The 18,074-nt window shown below is 52.9% G+C and overlaps 1 protein-coding gene across 3 annotated transcripts in view; it reads right to left on the minus strand.

Moving 5' to 3' along the window:
- Positions 1-6: 6 nt before the first annotated feature.
- Positions 7-18,074, minus strand: part of Znf331 (zinc finger protein 331) — a 23,509-nt gene continuing 5,441 nt past the window's right edge. Inside the window, exons 2-7 of one of the 3 annotated variants that reach the window (XR_002819573.1) lie at positions 16,371-16,461; positions 8,511-8,574; positions 5,767-5,818; positions 4,209-4,335; positions 244-2,710; positions 7-197 (exon numbers count right to left, since the gene is read on the minus strand). Coding sequence is in view for 2 of the 3 variants with exons in the window: in XM_023708560.1 (XP_023564328.1) it covers positions 1,275-2,710; positions 4,209-4,335; positions 5,767-5,818; positions 8,511-8,574; positions 16,371-16,389 (1,698 nt within the window). In the remaining variant the exon portion in view is untranslated. Of the gene's footprint in view, positions 2,711-4,208; positions 4,336-5,521; positions 5,629-5,766; positions 5,819-8,510; positions 8,575-16,370; positions 16,462-18,074 lie in introns of those variants that run through there. The other 2 variants (XM_023708560.1, XM_023708561.1) reach the window with 2 other exon arrangements.

Here is an 18,074-nt window from a genome sequence, read left to right on the forward strand (position 1 = left end):
CTGATTTCTGATCTTTACGATGGTGCAAAAGCGAACCCACACAACCACTGATTTCTGATCTTTACGATGGTGCAAAAGCGAACCCACACAACCACGGATTTCTGAACTTTACGATGGTACGAAAGCGAACTTACACGACCACTCACGTTTGAACTTTATAATGGTGCAAGTATAATCAGAGAGCCACTGCTTCGGACCTTGAGCATGGTGCAGAAGCGAACCCACACAACCACTGATTCGGACCTTGAGCATGGTGCAGAAGCGAACCCACACAACCACGGACTTCTGAACTTTAGAATGGTGAGAGTATAACCATACAGCTGCGGCTTTCTGAGCTGCAGGATGGTGCAAAAGTGAATCCATACAACTACTGGCTTCGGAACTTTACGACGGTGAGAAAGCAAACCCACACAATCACTGATTACTGATCTTTACAATGGTGCAAAAGCGGACCCAATGCAACCAGGGACTTCTGAACTTACAATGGTGCAAAAGCATAACCATATAGCCACTAATTTTTACTTTCAGCGTATTATTCAATAAATTACACGAGACATCCAGCACTTAATCACTGAATAAGCTTTTAGACGATTTTGCCCAATTTAGGCTAACGGGAATAATTCTGAGCACTGTTAAGGTAGATTGGGCTAGGTTCCAATGTTTGGTCGGTCAAGTGTATTAAGCGCTTTTTCGAGTGGTATTTTCAACACGGGATGGGCTTACCAGGCTGTAACCCTCTGTTACCAGGATGTAGCCCTATGTTGAGGTGCATCTGTAATGCACAGGGGTGACACGAAGTGTGCTGGCATGTCTCACAGGGAGTAAAGGGTCGGGACACTGCGGATCCTCGGTGGGCTATGTGCCGTGATCAAGGGCACGTGTTGTTTCCCCGTGTACGGTTTAGCTGGGTTGTTCCCTAGAATGAACCTGAAATGTACTAAAGATGGAATGGCGCTGACAGGCTTCGATGGTGTGCTCAGCCGGCCTAGCTGGTAAAGATGTCAGGACGAACATGTGATCATAAAGAAAAATAACATCTCTGTGGCCCACATTTGCCTCTAGTGTTACTGGTGATGTCGTAAGTGTGCGAATGACAAGGGAGGGCTTTTCTATGTTAAATTAATTGTGACTCTTGCTCATGGTTAGTGAGAAAGAATGAGTGGAGGAGGATAGGCGCTTCGGTGCCGGGAACTGAACTCGGGGCACTGCACCTGCTGGGCAGGCGCTGTACTGCTGAGCTACATCCCTGGCCCCACACTGCTTTCAAAAGGCTTCTAATTCTTATGAACCCTCAGGTGTCCTTTCAGGTGGCTTGCGTGCTTGCAAACCTTCCCGCACTCGTCGCACACGTGCGGCTTCGCAGCGTGCGTCTTCTGGTGCTGAGTGAGCTGGTGGCCGTGGCTGAAGGCTTTCCCGCAGTCCTTGCACGTGTGGGGCTTCTCCCCAGTGTGGATACGCTCGTGTTTCACCAGGCTTGACCCGTAGATGAAGGCTTTCCCGCACTCCTTGCACTTGTAGGGCGTCTCGCCGGTGTGGATACGCTCATGCTGGGTAAGGTGGTAGCCGCAGTTGAAGGCCTTGCCACACTCGGTGCACTTGTACGGCTTCTCCCCGGTGTGGATGCGCTCGTGCTTGACCAGGCTGGAGCCCCAGCGGAAGGCCTTGCCGCACTCCTTGCACTCGTGAGGCTTCTCGCCCGTGTGGATCTTCTGGTGCTGTGTGAGGTAGTTCACGCGGGTGAAAGCCTTCCCGCACTCCTGGCACTCGAAGGGCTTCTCCCCAGTGTGGATCCTCTTGTGCTGGATGAGGCTGGAGCTACAGATGAAGGCCTTGCCGCAGTCCTTGCACTCGTAGGGCTTCTCCCCGCTGTGGATCCTCTTGTGCTGGATGAGCTTGTAGAGGCGGCTGAAGGTCTTGCCACAGTCCTTGCACTCATAGTCCTTCTCACCAGTGTGGAAGCGCAGGTGCTGAGTGAGCTCGTCGCCCCGCCGGAAGGCCTTGCCACAGTCCTTGCACTCGTAGGGCTTCTCTCCGGTGTGGATCCTCCTGTGGATGACCAGGCTGGAGCCCCAGCGGAAGGCCTTGCCGCAGTCCTTGCACTCGTAGGGCTTCTCCCCCGTGTGGATCTTCTGGTGCTGCGTGAGCTGGTTCCCCCAGCGGAAGGCCTTCTTGCACTCCTTGCACTCATAGGGCTTCTCTCCGGTGTGGATCTTCTGGTGCTGGCTCAGCTGGTAGCTGCGGCTGAAAGCCTTCCCGCACTCCGTGCATTCGTAGGCGCTCTCCCGGTAAGACCTGGCCAGCCGGGATGCGGTGCGCTCTCTGGCAGGAAGCTGCTTGCGAGAACCCAACTGGCTGCGGTTCCCCTTTCGGCTGGAGTTCCCCTCCCGGCTGGGGCTCCAGTCTGGGCTGGGGCTGTCCTCTCGGCTGGGGCTGTCCTCTAGGCTAGAGCTCTCCTCTCCACTGGGGCTCCCTTCCAGGCTGGGGCTCTCCCCTCGGCTGAGGTTCCCCTCTGGGCTGGGGCTCTCCTCTCGGCTGGGCTCTCCATTTTGGCTGAGATCCCCCTCTCCAGAGCCTTGGCCTCTTTCAGACTCACTCATCTCATCAGCTGGACAGGACTTGCTTCTGCCAAGTGCATTCCTCCTCTGAAGATTCATTTTATCAAAGCTCTTTTCTACTGCTGAATTCCTATCTGTATGTGCGGACTCCAAATCTGGAATTCAGAACAAAACACAACAAATCAGAATATGTTTTTCTCCTTTTTTAAAAATATTTTTATTTTTATTTTTTTTGGCAGAACTGGGGATTGAACTCAGATCCTTGTGTTTGCCAGTCAAGCGCTTATCCTACTGAGCCATCTCCCTGGCCCTGTTTTTCTCCTTTAAGAAAAACTTACCACACAAACTTCTCCAGTAGAACTGAGGTGAGTCATCAAGGGCTCTCCAAGCATGGCTCCTTCTGCTGGACCCCTAAAGGCCAGGGGCCACCTGGGGCATGGCTGCTGGACATGGATGGGGAAGGGGTGCCCTACTATTTGTTTTGCCATAATTAAGTAAAAAAAATTTGGGCCAAATCTCAAAGATAAGATGAAAACAAGTATGCTCTGGAGATGATATGGGGCAAACCTGGGAGACCCAAGGGAATAGAATATGGATCTACGGTGACATCTGACACTGTGCAGTTGATGTCTGGGTGTAAAACTACTACATATCTTAGCAGCTGGGTCTCTGTTATAAAATCTGGGAGCTGTGGGCCAGGGAGATGGCCCAGTAGAATAAGTGCTTCCCTGACAAGCACAAGGGTCTGAGTTCAATCCCTGGTTCCGCCAAAAAAAAAAAAAAAAAAAAAAAAGCTGGGAGCTGAACGAAAAGAACGAGCCTGGGCCCTGGTTCCCCTGGGGGAGCAGTGTCAGCTTCTCATAATGCACACTCACACACACACACACGCGCGCGCGCGCGCACGCAAGCGTGTGCACATGCACACAAAAACAGGGAGGCCAGGCCCCTGCGCACCAAGAGTGGAAGCCCGCAGACACGGTCCCCGGGGGTGCTGGGGGCCCTGAAAGGGCCGGCAAACCTGGGGCCTCATGGCTTCACACGCTGTGATAAAAAAACAGAGCTGACACTGCTGAGTGTCACCAAATAGGCACAGATCAGGCCTGCTGTCCCCTAGCCATGCACCATTATTTTACTAGGAGAAAAATGAGTTTCCTGGATAAGTCACAGAGCACTGCTATTCCACACCCAGCACAAAGCTCAGGGACTCTTTCAACTCCACTTCCAGTCCTGCTGGGAACAGAATCCGCTCCTCTTGCTTTGGGTAATTTTGGCTCTTCAGTCCACTTTACATTCTTTAAGCAATCAGGCCCTGCAGTGAGCTGTTTTCTATAAATGTGGGTCCCCACCGTCCCAGAGCCCCACTGTCAACGACAACTTGAGTAGAAACATCACACTGTGGGCTGAAGCCGGTCCTGAGACACAGCCCGGGCTCTGAGCTGGAGGCTAAGGAGAGAAGTGCTTACATAGCGCCGGGCGGGCGGGCGGGCGCAGAGCAAATGGTTCTGGAGCGCCACGGTCTGCGCTGCCCGCTGGCATCCCCGCCCCCCAGGCGCTGCCAGGACACAGGGGCAGGAATCTGGCGGGACTCAGCAAGGGGCCCCGAAGGCTGCCGGCCGGGAGCGCGCAGCGGCTCGGGCAGCGGACGCGACTCACCCAGTGAGACCAGGTTGCTGTAGTTGTCCAGCATCACATCCCAGTACAGGTCCCTCTGAGCGGTGTCCAGGCACGCCCACTCCTCCTGGGAGAATTCTACGGCCACATCTGCGAACGTCACCGCACCCTGGGGACACAAACCGCCGTTGGTGAGGCGGTGGTAGGGGCGGGGAGGAGCCGCAGCGGGAGGAGGCGGCGGCCGTGTCCCCAGCCTGCGCGCACAGTGACACCGCAGCAGCCGGCCAGACGCGCGCTTCCTGGGCTGCCGGCAGGGATCCGCCTGCTGGGTGCCCTCTGCAGACCTGCGGGTGGGAACGTGGCCCTCCTTTGCGCTGGTAGCAAGCGCAGAGCTACCTGGGTTCCTACAGCACCCCCACCCCCAAGGAGGGAAGGAAGAGCGCGCTCTGCGCAGCACGATGTAGTCTAGAGGACGTGGTGGCTGCATGTTTCCAAGCTTCAAGTTCATGATCATGCCACATTATATTTTAAGCAGGCTTCTTTTATTTTTTAATTTTTGAGGGGGGGGGGTCTGTTGCTCGGGCTAGCCTTGAACTCGCCTCAGCTCGCCTCAGCTCCTGCAGTGGCTGAGAGTCTGGTGCCTCGGTTCATGAATGCTTCTGTTCGTGAACAATTCAGTTTGCAGACAGAAGCAAAATGTTGCTTCTGTTTGTGAACTCTGCGCCACAGGACACACAGCACTGCGCCATCTTACCCAGGTTCCTAGGTGAGTTAAGTTTGTGAACTGAAGCACCCCTGACCACACCTGGTTTACCTTTCCTTTGGAGAGCATTAAAAAAATGACAGCCCACACACAGCTGAGTCCGGCTCCAGTCTACAACAGCCCCACACGGAACCTGAGCAGAAAGCTGAGCTGTCCCTAATTTGGGGACGCTGCCAGGATCACCTCCGAGCCCCACTCTGCACCTCACTCCTGCGGTCTGCATTCCTGCCTGCCCTCCCTCCCTCCCTCCCAATACAGACAGGACATCAGGTCAAATGAGTCACATGGAGGTCTGGCAGGTTGCTTTAATGACAAATCTTTAATTTTTAAAATATGGTTTTTGGTTTTCTTAAGACAGGGTCTTGTTATGTAGCAGAGGCTGACTTTGCACTCACGGGCATCTCCTGCCTCAGCCTGCTGCACGCTGGGAGTGCGGGTGGGCACCTCGCCCAGCTTGACTCCGCCCACCTCTAACAGCCACACACAGTGAGACTGAGAGGCCAGCACCTTCTTCCCTACCACCCTCCTCTACCCAGAAAGGGCAGCGGCAGAGCCTGCCTGCTCGGGTCACAGAGGACCAAGGCTCACCGACCTGAGGTCGTGCTTCCCCCAGGGGCTCTGCTCATTCACAGCTCTTCACTGTTCTGCACAAAAACCCTGAGCACGGAGGAGCTGGAAGGACCTGTTCAGTGACCAAGTCTGGAAGGCAGACGTGGGGCTTTCTGGGGTTTCATGCACGGCAGTGGGGAGAGCCAGCTCCAGCAGGTGGCTTCACAGGCTTCACAACAGCATCCGTGAGCCCATCCCATTTCAAGGAGGAAAGAGACGCACACTTACGTGGGCCACACTCTCAGCTCGCAAGCCTGGGTCCATCATCTTCGCGTTTCCTCTACGGGAGAAAAAAACCCAACAGGTCAGAGCTGGGGGCGGGCAAAGACATCGCAGCAGCTGCACTGGGTCTGCAGGGACACAAGGTGACCTCAGTCCTCCTCTTTGCTTCCCAACACACACACACACACACACACACACACACTCCACATTCAAGTCAAGACGCATCTGGGAAGGACTGAGAGGATTCTGGAGAGTCACATGCTCCCATGTGCCAGGAACCAGCTGGACACAGCCAAGCAGAGGTGCCCTCCTCTGTTCATCCACTGATGTCTTGGGTTGAACACATACCCCAACACTAGAGGGAAGACAGGTGAGCCCCTGGGGGTGAGTGGGAGGAGGCTGGGGGGTAAGGAATGTGGCCTTGGGCCGGGAAGATAGCTCAGTAGAGTAAGTGCTTGCCTGGCAAGCGCAAGGACCTCAGTTCAATCCCCAGTTCTGAAAATGAAATAAAATAAAATCTGGCCTTGGCCAAAAGGGCCCGGCTTTGCAGCTCTGCCTGGTGATCCTGAGGTAATTACGTCCTCCCTGCCGGGAAGACCTTCGTTTTAGGTGTGGATTGACTATACTGGAGAACCAACCCAGTGACGCCAGGGAGGCCTTCAGGTCACACAGGGTCGGATGAGTTGGAGATGAGGTTAACCATACGGACCATCAATGCCGCCGGGGGGCCAACACCTGCGTGACCACACTGTGCGTGGGCTCATGGGCCACCCTGGGATAAGCAGACTGTAAGTGACCTTGCCTGAAGCACGTGGGACACTTCGTCAGCTGGGGAGATGAGAGATCAGGAAGGGGGCTGGCGAGATGGCTCAGTGGTCTAAAGCACCTACTTGGAACAAGCTAAGCTAAGCAAAAGCATAGGGACCTCGGTTCAATCCCCCAGCACCACATGCCAGCCAGCCCCGCCCCATGGTGGGCTGAGCTGGCCACACACACACACACACACACACACAATAAATAAATAAATGTTAAAAAATTAAAAAAAAAAAAAAAGAGAGCGATCAGGAAGGCTGCACGTCCATTATCCATCTCATTCACTGATTTATTTACTGCAGCTCCAGGAGTGAGCCCTCCTGTGTTCACCAGGCTCCCGCTCTTCACACTGAGCTGTCCCCAGCCCTTGTGCTTGGTTTACAAAGTGAGGTTTGCACACTGCTTTGGTCCTTTATGGGGTTGGCTATCAGGGCCCAGCACTCTTGAAACAAAGCTGCATCCATGCTTGTGGGGGAGGGGCCTCGAGGACACCAAGGACTGGATTCTTTTTGTTTTCATCAGGCCTGCATGACCAATTTTTTTTTTTTTTTTTTTTCAGAACCGGGGATTGAACTCAGGCCTTCTGCTTGCCAGGGTAGCACTTATTCCACTGAGCCATCTCCCCAGCTCCAACATGACACAATTCTAAGACATGAGAATGCAAAATGGTGTGGTGGCGCATGCTGGGGGGCCCACCATTTGGGGAGGCTCAGGGAGGAATGTGAAAGCTTGACCTCAGCCTAGATGCACCTCATCTCAGAACAAGGCCTAGCAAAGGGCTGGGGATGTAGCTTAGTGCCGAGACCCTGGATTCAATCTCTACCATTGAAAAAAATAACAATATGTCAATAAATGAATAAAAAATCAAAAGGGTGTCTGGAACGGTGGCTCAGTGCTGCATATCCAGAAAATGGCCCACTCCAGGGGTGAGCGTGGGCACATTACTAAGGCTCGGAATGGGGTGGCCTGGGCAGGCGAGAGCTCTGTCTCTCACAGATGTCCACAGGAAGACTGCTGCACGTGGGACTATGTCACCTTAATGGCCAACGGCACTCGGACTTGCAGAGACTTAAATTTGCCAGGCTCTGTACTTTCAGAGAGGGAGGATAATTCTGAATGACACGAGGGGCCCAAAGGATCCACTATAGCCCTAAGCTATAGGGCGGTGGAGGTGGACGGTTCAGAAGAGAAGGCTGCCTGGCAGAAACAGGGCCCCACGAGGCAGGAGAAGCTGGCACTTGTCTGTGCTGCTCTGATGCCAGGAGATCAGAGGCCAGGCAGTGCCAGGTGCATCATGCCAACGATGGGAAAGGCACGAGGCCTCGGTTTGACTGGCACATCCGCTGGTTGGGGAGGAGCACACCTAATCCCAGCCCTGTGGGAGGCTGATACCAGACGACTCCACAGCTGAGGCCAGCCTCGGCAACTCAGTGAGACCCTGTCTCAAAAATAAAGAGCTAGGGATGCAGCTCAGTGGAAAAGTTCTCAGTTGAATTTCTAGAACCAAAACAAGCAAATAAAAACCAAAACCCAAACCCAAACAAGTGAAAACAAATATGGTGGAGTCAAAAGGCAAGAGCTCTGGGTAGGGGTGTTTTGGGCCACACTGGCTTGGGGTGACTGTGTGTGCCTTTCAGGCCCACCCACTCAGAAGTTACTCTTGACGATATCACAGCTGTCCTTAGTATTTACTGAGGACTCACAGTCCAAGAGGTTGCTATTTCAGAAAGCCCAGAGCTCTGGACATGGCTCAGCAGCCTAAGTGCCTGCCTGGCAAGCGCAAGGTCCTGAGTTTGATCCCTAGTGAGGTTGGAAGAGAATCAATAGGTTGATTCTATTATGGTCTGTAAGACGAAATCATCTAACAACAACAACAACAACAACAACAACAGTGACAACAACAAAAACAGAAGAGAAAAACGAAAATGTAAGCTCACCCGAGCCTCAACTTTAAGATGGATAACGGGTCTTCCTCCTGAGGATATTTTCTCTTCAGCAGGCCTGGGAGAAAGAGGAGGGGACAATGAGACACCAGTGCGTTTGGAAACGTTGGGCATGGGGCACCGACAAAGCCAAGTGGGAGTCAGAAGGCCTTGGGAATCTCAGCTTTTGACAGATCTCTAAACCAGGCTTGAAAACTGGGGCTCCTGCTCACTTCCTACCTCTGGGCAGAGGGCCTTTCCCCTCCAAAAGGAATTCCTTTGGGGGGCCTCCTCCTGTCATTTCCACAGCCTGCGGCAGGCAGGACACTTCTGGCTCTGACACATGTCACAACCGTGTCACTGTCCCCTCCAGGGCACGACTCTGGCTCTGACATCCCTGGGGACCACCGCAGGTCTCATGCAGGCCTTTGTTTGGAAGGTGGACAGAGGAAAAGTCAGGCACATGAACTAAGGGCTCACTGTCGCACACCTGTGCCCCTTTAAAAAGCTATGCAGCCAATGATCCGGTCACCAAGCACAAATGCACGTCAGCGACAGCCGCACAATGCCACACACACCGTGGGCCACACCCATCAGCGTCGCCGAGGATGCCGCTCCTCCCCGCCTCCGTCAGCCCATCTATCAGTGCCACCCGGGGTCACAACACCTGATGGTGCCTGTACACCTGTGGCACTTATGGCGTCACACCTGTGCATCAGCACGCACGGGGAGCCACGCACCAGCGGTGCCCTGCTTGACCTGTGGCGCCCCATGGCTCACACTGTATCTAGGGTGCAGCTCTGCTAGTGGCTGGGTGTGTCACCCAGCAAGTCAGGGCTACCTTCCCTACACCTTTCTGTGCACCAGTGTCACACGCGCACTTAGGTCAGCCCTGCCCGGAACAAGGCGCAGGGCACATGCGCGTACCTCTGTCCAGAAACGTACGCCTACGCGCAGGACTCAGCACGCAAATGCAGGCACGCAGAGACGCACGGACGTACGCACACGGGTACTCTCTTCAACGTCACCCTTGGTGAGGAGAGACAGAAAACTAGCCCAGGAGGAAAGAGAAAGGCTGGCCACATAACTCAGCGGATGAAAGAGCCTGTTTAGGCAGATGCAGGGGTTCAATCCCTGGCGGGGCCATGCTGGCCCGGCCGGCCCAGGGGCGCGCTGAGACAGCGATTGAGACTGGGCGTGGTGGCACACGCCTGTAATCCGAGCTCCTCCCGAGGCTGGACACAGGCGGATCACTACGAATCCTGCCTACACAGCGAGACTCTATAGACCCTTACAAAAAAAAAAAAAAAAAAAAGGTGTGTGTGAAGGGGCTGGGCTTGCAGTTCAGTGTGAAGGTACTGAGGGCTGAAAAACAAAATTTTGTGGGGTGGGCAAGGTTGCCTCAGTGCAATGTAGAACACAAGCTGTGACTTTTAAGATGCCGTTCTGAGCCCCGAAGGTTCCTAATCCTACAGTGTTTCCTCCTAGTAAAATTACCATTAACATACTACAATGACTGTGGAGACGGACACAACTGCCTCAGCTTTATGGATACTCTACTCAGCCTACAATGTGTCACAATTATTTAATACAAATTAGCTATGATTGACAGTATCGCACATCCCCTAACCTGTGTTTATAAACAGAACTCAAGTCTGCTGCTTCCTTTTTCTTATAGAAAGTGTGCTTCTTAAAACAGCTGCCAATGCAATGAATGTTACCTAAAAACAGCTTTCAGAGCCTGATGTTACGAATGAAGAATCTTTTAAATGATCACTAGGAAAATGGATTCTGTGACGCACACACAATGTTCCTGCGACGCACACAGAATGTTCCTGCGCCACAGGCAAGCGGGGGAGGAGGGCAGAAGTGTGATTCTGCATCAGAACTCGAGCTCCGAGGCTGATCCCAGAAGATGCCACGCGGAAGCACAGGAGAAGCTGAGTCACGCGCCGAGAACACCTCCCATGGCTTCTCCTACACGAGAAACCTGGAGTAGAAATCCGTTAAAGAGCAAAATAAAAGGCGGATAATACAAACAGATGTTCTGCAAATGGCCAGCAGACCAAGTAGGGAGGGGCAGGACGAGAGTCAAAAATAATTAAGACGAATTACGTACACGTCCCAAATGACCACAGAATCATTAAGTACTGCAAACACGTACTAATTAAAAATATGTGAACATCTGCAATTACTGCCATCTGTTATGCTTTGTGTCTGGATGTCCCCCCAAAGCCTCATGCAGTCATGGGGGTGGGATTTTCAGACACGGCTTGTTCAACCTGGCCCTCTTGCTTTCATGCGCTCTCCTCAGGAAACAGTTACAGCGTTTCCGGCCCGGGGTCCGCACTTTGTCAACATCCTCATCCTGTGGCAGGGGAGGGTAGGGAGATGGCGTGCGGGCCACGCCCGCCGAGCACGGACCGCTGGCACACGGTACGGGGAGAAAAGGGGCTTCCTGCGCCTTTCGCTCTTGTTGCTCTTGCTGTGTTGCTCAAATTCGTTGCCCCTCGCCACGTCACCCTGCCTTGGGGCCAGCTGATTACTGACTGAAACCTCCAAAACCTTTCCTGCCTTAATTCTGGGTGTTTTGTTTTGCCTCGGCAATGAGGTGAAAGTAACCAGGAGACCATGTTACTCATTTTTCATCTGCTGGGGTTGTGCGCACAGTGCATGCTTTTAAGGTACCAGGCATTAGCGATTATCGTCATATTCTGTGAAATAAACATCAAAATTACAGGAAGTCTAACTCTGAAAGGCTATACTTTTTATTTCATCGTGGGATTAGTTTCAAGTAAGGCAGCTCTAATCCTCTCAGTGTAACATGTGAGTGGCTTTTCAAAAGAAGACAAAGCGCCCCCCACCCTGCCCACTCAAGCAGCCATAATGCGAATCCCCAGCTGAGCCGGCCCCTTTCATGTCTGTGGCTTGGCCAGTCTACCTCATTTGCATGATCGCCGAGGGCCCAGCACTCCAGAACCAACAATACACTCCCTTTGACAGGAAGTGGACAGTTAGGTGCACACACACAAAGACATTAACGGTAGTTATCTGTGCATGGTATAATTAGGGGTAATTTTGACATTCTTGTGGGGAACCAATTCTTTTTCCTGCAGCTTGCCTGCATTAAGCCCATTATAAATAACAACAATGCAATTGCAATAGAAAGTGCTTGGCAATGAGAAATGACGAATGGGGGAGGCAGCATGTGGTCGTTGTGAAGGAGACTGGATGGAAGCCCCTCAGCAGGAGGAGGCCCACCTTCATCCTGGACAGTAGGGACACACTATATCCCATGGCCTGGGGAATCGGTCTATAGACACCAGAGAGTTGAGAATTCCTCCAGAATTACCCTGTGGGCTTGTGTCTTCAAGACAGAGGGGAAGGCTGAGTTGCTAGAAGCAGGGCCAGAGGGAGAAGGATCTGGCTGTCTCTGAGATAGATGAGGGAAGGATGGACAGAGGGAGAGAGGGAACCCGGGCAGCTCCTGAGCTTCTCAGAATGGGATGGCTTCCAGTGTCTTGGTTTGGCCCAGTAAGATCAACTTCTTACTGCTGAATTCTGTGGGCTACTTTATACAATGTTGTTTCATTTTTGATTTCATCCCAAAATGAATTTCCTTCTTACCAAACAGACTATAAAACACCAGCATTCACCTCCACGAGCTGTGTGTGTGTGTGTGTACCATGAGATTCTTGGGAAAAGGGGAGCTCACTGAGGAGAAAGGGCTTGGCTGGGTGAAGGCACAGCGAGCATCCGACCTGCAAGGCCCTTCCACAGCCCTGGGTTAGGGATTACAAATGAGCTGCTGAGAGGAATTTTAGTGCCAAGGAAGGTATGCGGCCCCAAATTCTGCAGCCACAGAAAGGCTACACGTCTGAACTCAGCATTAACATGGGTTCAATTTCATGCCCTACAGCCCTGGTCCAGCTGCCCTCAGCACATGTTAAAATCAACCTTAGAATCAATGATTAAAAAATAATAATAAAGAAAAAGAATCGATGCCGAGGCTGGTATGTTTCAGGAATTCCTGGGAATGACCCTGCATCCTGGGCCTCATCGTCTCCCTCTTCCCTCTGCAGGGTGGCCTCGGAGGCTCTCAGAGCAGTTTGCACGGTTGACAGCGGATACCACCAGACACCTGCCCTTTCCCTGGCTGTTTACAGGAGGACCACATCGTGCATGATCCCACGTGTGGGAAGCAGCCACGTGTGGCCAGATGAAGACAGACAGAGACGTCTGTGCTCTCCATCACCTGGGGAAAGTGTGCACAGCCCCATCAGAGTGGAGACCCACGGCCGCCAACCTTGGGCGATTGTGCACAAGCGAGGGCGTGTTTCATGCGCTGAAGTTGGCCAATGTTTTTGTTTTTTCTTGTGGAACCGGGGATTGAACTCAGACCCTTGCGCTTGCCTGGGAAGCGCTTATTCTACCGAGCCATCTCCCCAGCCCCACGCTGGCCAAAGTCATGCAGGCGTCCAGGAACACACAGGTACGTCCGGGCACGGGCGCCGTGTTCCGTGCGCATGTGCGGCCGTCCAGTCAAGACGCCCCGCCTAGAGATGGCGCTGCGCTGCCCCCCGTATCCCGACTGTCTGCCTGTCGCAAGGGCCTCCCTGCGGACCGAGTCCACGGGAACCCTCAGCCCCAGCATGCAGCGCGCCGTCTGTCGGTCAGTCCGCGCAGGAGACACGTAGCAGCGTAGGGTGCACCTCAGGGATCCACAAATCCGGACTATGTGAATAAGCACGTGCAGTGGGAATAGGCAGCCAGGCAGCGGCCGAAAAAGCCGGGAGGGACACGGGGAGGGATGCCTGCGGCCGCGCGAGCGCGCATCCGTGCTGCTGCGCGGCTCCCAGCGCCAGGCCCGGCCGGCCCAGGTTCGGATCGCGTGGACTCTCCCACGCCGCGGGATGCCCAAGCTCCAGCCGGCACGCGCGAAGGAGCTAGCTGTCCGCCGGCTCCTCGCCGGGCCTGGGGGCCCTGCACCTGGGGATCCTGGGGGCTTAGCTCAGCTCGGTCCTCAGATATGTAAATGTGTCCATTTCTGCTAAATTTATTCAAAGGCAGTTGGACTCTCAAAAGTTAACTTTGTTTTCCTTAAGGTCTACTCAGATTTGTAAAAAGAGGTCTGAAAAACTGGGCCTGGTGGTGCTAACCAATAATCCATTTTCTTTTTTTGCGGAACTGGGGATTGAACTCAGGACCTTGCACTTACCAGGCAAGTACTTATTCTACTGAATTATGTCCCCAGTCCCTCCCCCCGCTTTTTTTTTTTTTTTTTTTTTAATCCTGCTTTTGGATTCCCCCCGCCCCCCAACCAGGGTTTGAACTCAGACCCTTGCACTTGCCAGGGAAGCGCCTATTCTACTGAGCCATCTCCCTGGCCTTTTTTAGACCCCCCCCCCCCCAAATCCTACTTTTGGGAGGCTGAGGGAAGGAAGACTGGTAGGCCTGGGCCAGCCTGGGCTATACAGTGACAACAGAACAAAATCCAGCAGACACCACACTTACATTTGTTTACTCTGACAGCTTTTGCGGCTGTGCTGCTGTCATACTGGCTAAGGGCAGGAGAGAACGCCCAGAGGTGCCCGGCGTACACAGCGAGGTCCATCGGTCCGGAGGCCCTGTCAGGTGCGGCTGGAGAACCCGTAGCAGCACCATCCCTCGCAGCCCGCCCGGGCCGGTGGAGCTGTCGCCAGGCCTGGCTCAGGGAGGGCTGCAGGTGCTCCGGCTCATTTCCCCTCCGTGCTGGTTACAGCGGCGCCTTCACCCCCAGAGGCTCGCACTGACAGAATCACCACTGCTGTGCACACTTTCACCTGCGTGTGTGTGTGTTTGATGCTGAGAATCAAACCCAGGGCCTTAAGCATGTTCGAAAACTACACTTTTTTTTTCTTTTTTTGTAGTAGCAGAGATTGAATCTGGGGATTTATACTGAATTACTCCCCTAACTCAATCCATTTTTTTCTTCTTTTTTGTATTTTAGGGGAGGTCTACAGGGTATTCAGGGTCGCACTACTAGATTGGACTTGTAGTGATCTGCCTGTTTGCAGCCTCCCAAGAGCTGGGATTACAGGTGCGCGCCACCACACCCAGTCTCGAGTCATGTTTTTGAGACAATCTCACTACTAGTGCTGGGTAGACTTGAACTCATGGCAGCGTTTGTGCCTCAGCCTTCCCAAGGATGGGACTGTGGGAATTTTCTAGTCATGTTGTTGATTCATATCACCTGAGAAAGACTTGATGATGGACAACTAAAGTGAGTTTAAAAACCGAGAGCTGGGGTCAGGGGAGATAGCTCAGTAGAATAAGTGCCTGTCTGGCAAGCGCAGGGTCCCGAGTTCAATCCCCAGTACTGCAAACAAACACACACAAAAAAACGCCAGATAACTGAGTGACGAATGGCTGTAATCCCACCCTGTTTCAAAAAACGAACCACTGGGGATATAGCTTGGTATCAAGGCTGTGGGCTAAACTGGGCATGGTGGTGCATGCCTATAATCCTCCCAGCACTCAAGAGGTTGAGGCAGGAGGACTGGTGTGAGTTCGAGGCCAGCCTAGGCTACAAAATGAGTTCAATGCCATCTTAAAAGGCCCAGTGAAACCTAGTCTCAAAAAAGCAAAAAGACCCTGGGCTCAGTCCTTATCCCTGCCCCCACCCCCGCAAGGCAAATGGCAAGTCTATAAAACCAGCAGGATAAAATTCAGCTGTGCAGGCAGACACAGGGTCAGTGAGGGGTGGCACCTCTTCAGGCACGGGAGGTGGGAACCAGTAATTCCCAAAAGGAGTGTGGCCTGGACGTCCCAGCTTGGTGGTGGGCTGTTTCAGACTTCGGGAAGTTTCAAAGCCCGGTTTGTGTTGCTTTGCACCACCCAGGCTGGATGAACTTGTTCGCTACTGTGGCATGCAGTAGATGACAGGCTGCACGAGAGCGAGATGGGCTGGAGCGCTGTCACTGCATCTCTGCAGTGCCGGCAGGCGCTGACACCATGGGACACCCGTGTCCTGCACTTGGGTCAGGAGTACAGGCGGGGCAGAGAGAGGCGGGGACGGAATGCGGTCCTTGCACGAGTCCACAGGCCTCTCTGCCTTACCTGAATAATCCGTTTAAATATCATGAGACTGACCCCTGACTCGAACAGAAAATATAAAAAGCACTCTGCGGCTGGATGTAGTGGCGCAGGCTGGGAGAAAGAGGCAGGAGGATCGCCCAGTGCTCAAGGCCAGCCTTAATTACCTAGTGAGAACCTGTCTCAAAAAAACAAAACAGAATAAAACAAAATGAAAAGGGCTAAGATACAGCTCAGCTTGAAGGTCTTGGGTTCAATTCCCAGTAGTGCAAAGGAAAAAAAAAAGGTACTGGAAGGGCCAGCCAAATAGCTCAGTGGATTAAATTCCTGGGATTTGATTCCTGGGCCTGCCCTGCCCCCGGGGTGCACTGAGACCAGGGATTGTGACTGGGTGTGATGGTGCGAGCCTATAATCCCAGCTTTTGGGAGGCTGTAAACGAGTGGATCACTACGAGTCCGATCTAGTAATAAGACTCTGAACACCCTGTAGACCCTTCCCTAAAAAAAAAAAAAAAAAGATTGGATACAGTCCTTCTAAAGTATTATCTTTTTTTTCAGGGTCTCACTATGTTGTTCTGGTTGGCCTTGAACTCGCTTCTGAAGTATCTTGTGATGGGACTGTCGCTGGGGCTGATGGTTAGAAGCGTTTGTGCGACTTCAGCTAGGCAGTTTCCCTTCCTGTGGCTAAGCAGACAGACCTGTGTGCAGCTGCGTGGTACCCAGGGAGAGTCACTAAGCTGGGGTGCCTTACTTACAGGCAGCTGAAAATCCCACGTAAGGGTGTCCTACACCATACATCACCTTTGAAAATCGCCAGCATCTTCAGTATCCAAGAAGGTGTCACAGCCAGGCAGAGTCTGAGACTTCTGACAGCAGAGCGTCACGCAGCACCCTGGAAAAGATCCCAGAGACGCAGGACACTCGTTAGGAGCCAGGGAAACGGGGGAGGGTGCATGCGAGGCTCGGGACAGTTTTTCGCACCACGTGTCAGATAAACACCAGGCCCAGCCAGCCATCAGGTGGGGCCTGCGGGCACCAGGGTGCCCTGTGAGCCCTGGTCCAAGCCCGGTCACCCAGCCCTCTCGGACCTCAGAAGTCAGGGTTCCAGCCCACGGGTCCGGCAGTGTGCATCCTGAGGTCCGTAGGCCCCCACGGATGTGAGACTTTCGGCTAATGTGACCCTGGGGAGGGGGTGGCGAGGACTGCTCCCCGATGCCTCCCCGCGCACCCGAGATGCATGTGGTGCTGCGGAGGATCACGACATGCACCCTCGGATGGAGACCCGGAAGCACAGCTGACTAAATGAACGCAGGAGGCGAATGCCTGAAACATAACAAAAACATAGAAGCGGTTAACAAAACCCAGGGAAAACGACTGGCACAGCCTCACTGCCAACCTCGTCTTGTACAAGAAAGTTGCAAGGTGGTCTCAGGCAAGCTGCTTCTAATGTGCCAGTTCTCGGAAGGAAAGTAAAAGGAAGTACTATTTATAATTAGCCCATTAGAGGAGAAAAAAAAGAATGAAAAAGAGTAAAGAAAGCGTTAGGAACCTACAAAGTTCCTACTCTATTAAAGTCTCAAAATTTCAAATTATTAAAATTCAGTCAGGAAGGAGGCCGCTAGGTGTGGTGGTGCACTGTAATCCCAGCCCTCCGAAGGCTGAGGCAGGAGGATCACCATCAGTTTGAGGCCAGCTTAGGCTACACAGTAAATTCAAGGTCAGCCTGAATTGCGGAGTGAGACCCTGTCTCAAACAAAACAAAATAAAACAATAAGCAAAAGATCAATCCACAGAATATTCTTAGATACGTGATAATTCAGTTGTGGAAAAACAAAGACGCCAGAAGTAAGGAACAGATAGGAATTTCATAAGGGAAACCCATAGAGCCAGCTGCAGGCCTCCCTCCAGAAACGCTGGCAGCCAGTAGGGCGGGGGCGATGCCAAGACTCCAGCTGGGAAGAGCGCAGCCAGCAAACCTTGCTTCAGAAACGCGGGTGGGACGAAGCCTTTCCAGGCAAACAGCAGCTGAGGTGGTCCACCACCATGCGCCCTGCTTTGTGAGGACCGCCAACATGAGTTTGCAAGTTGAAATGAAAGAACATCACGGAACAGTGAGAATGCTACAAAACTCATTCACAGGCCACGCATAGTGGGGCACGGCTGCAGTCCCAGCATGCTGGGGCCGGTGCACCAGGGGCTCGAGGCCAGCCTGGGCGGCGACACAGAGACTGCTCGGCCAGCGCAGCCCCGCCCCAGCACACCAGACCAAAAATTCACTAACAGAGGGGAGTACATAATATGCTAATCCTGTAATGGTGGTAGTAAAACCCTTTTAACTTTAGTGTGAAAGTGAAAAGATGAAAATACTAAGTTTGATACCTGGAATTTCTTTTTTAAATAATTTGTTAAAAGAGTGTACAATTTAAAGGCTGCAAAATCCAACTTAATAGAAATGTGTATGTGTGGGGGAAGTGAGTGGGTAGAGATTTATTTATTTATTTATTT

Source organism: Octodon degus, unplaced genomic scaffold, assembly GCF_000260255.1.
Source record: "Octodon degus isolate 3935 unplaced genomic scaffold, OctDeg1.0 scaffold00393, whole genome shotgun sequence".
Lineage (NCBI taxonomy): Eukaryota > Metazoa > Chordata > Mammalia > Rodentia > Octodontidae > Octodon > Octodon degus.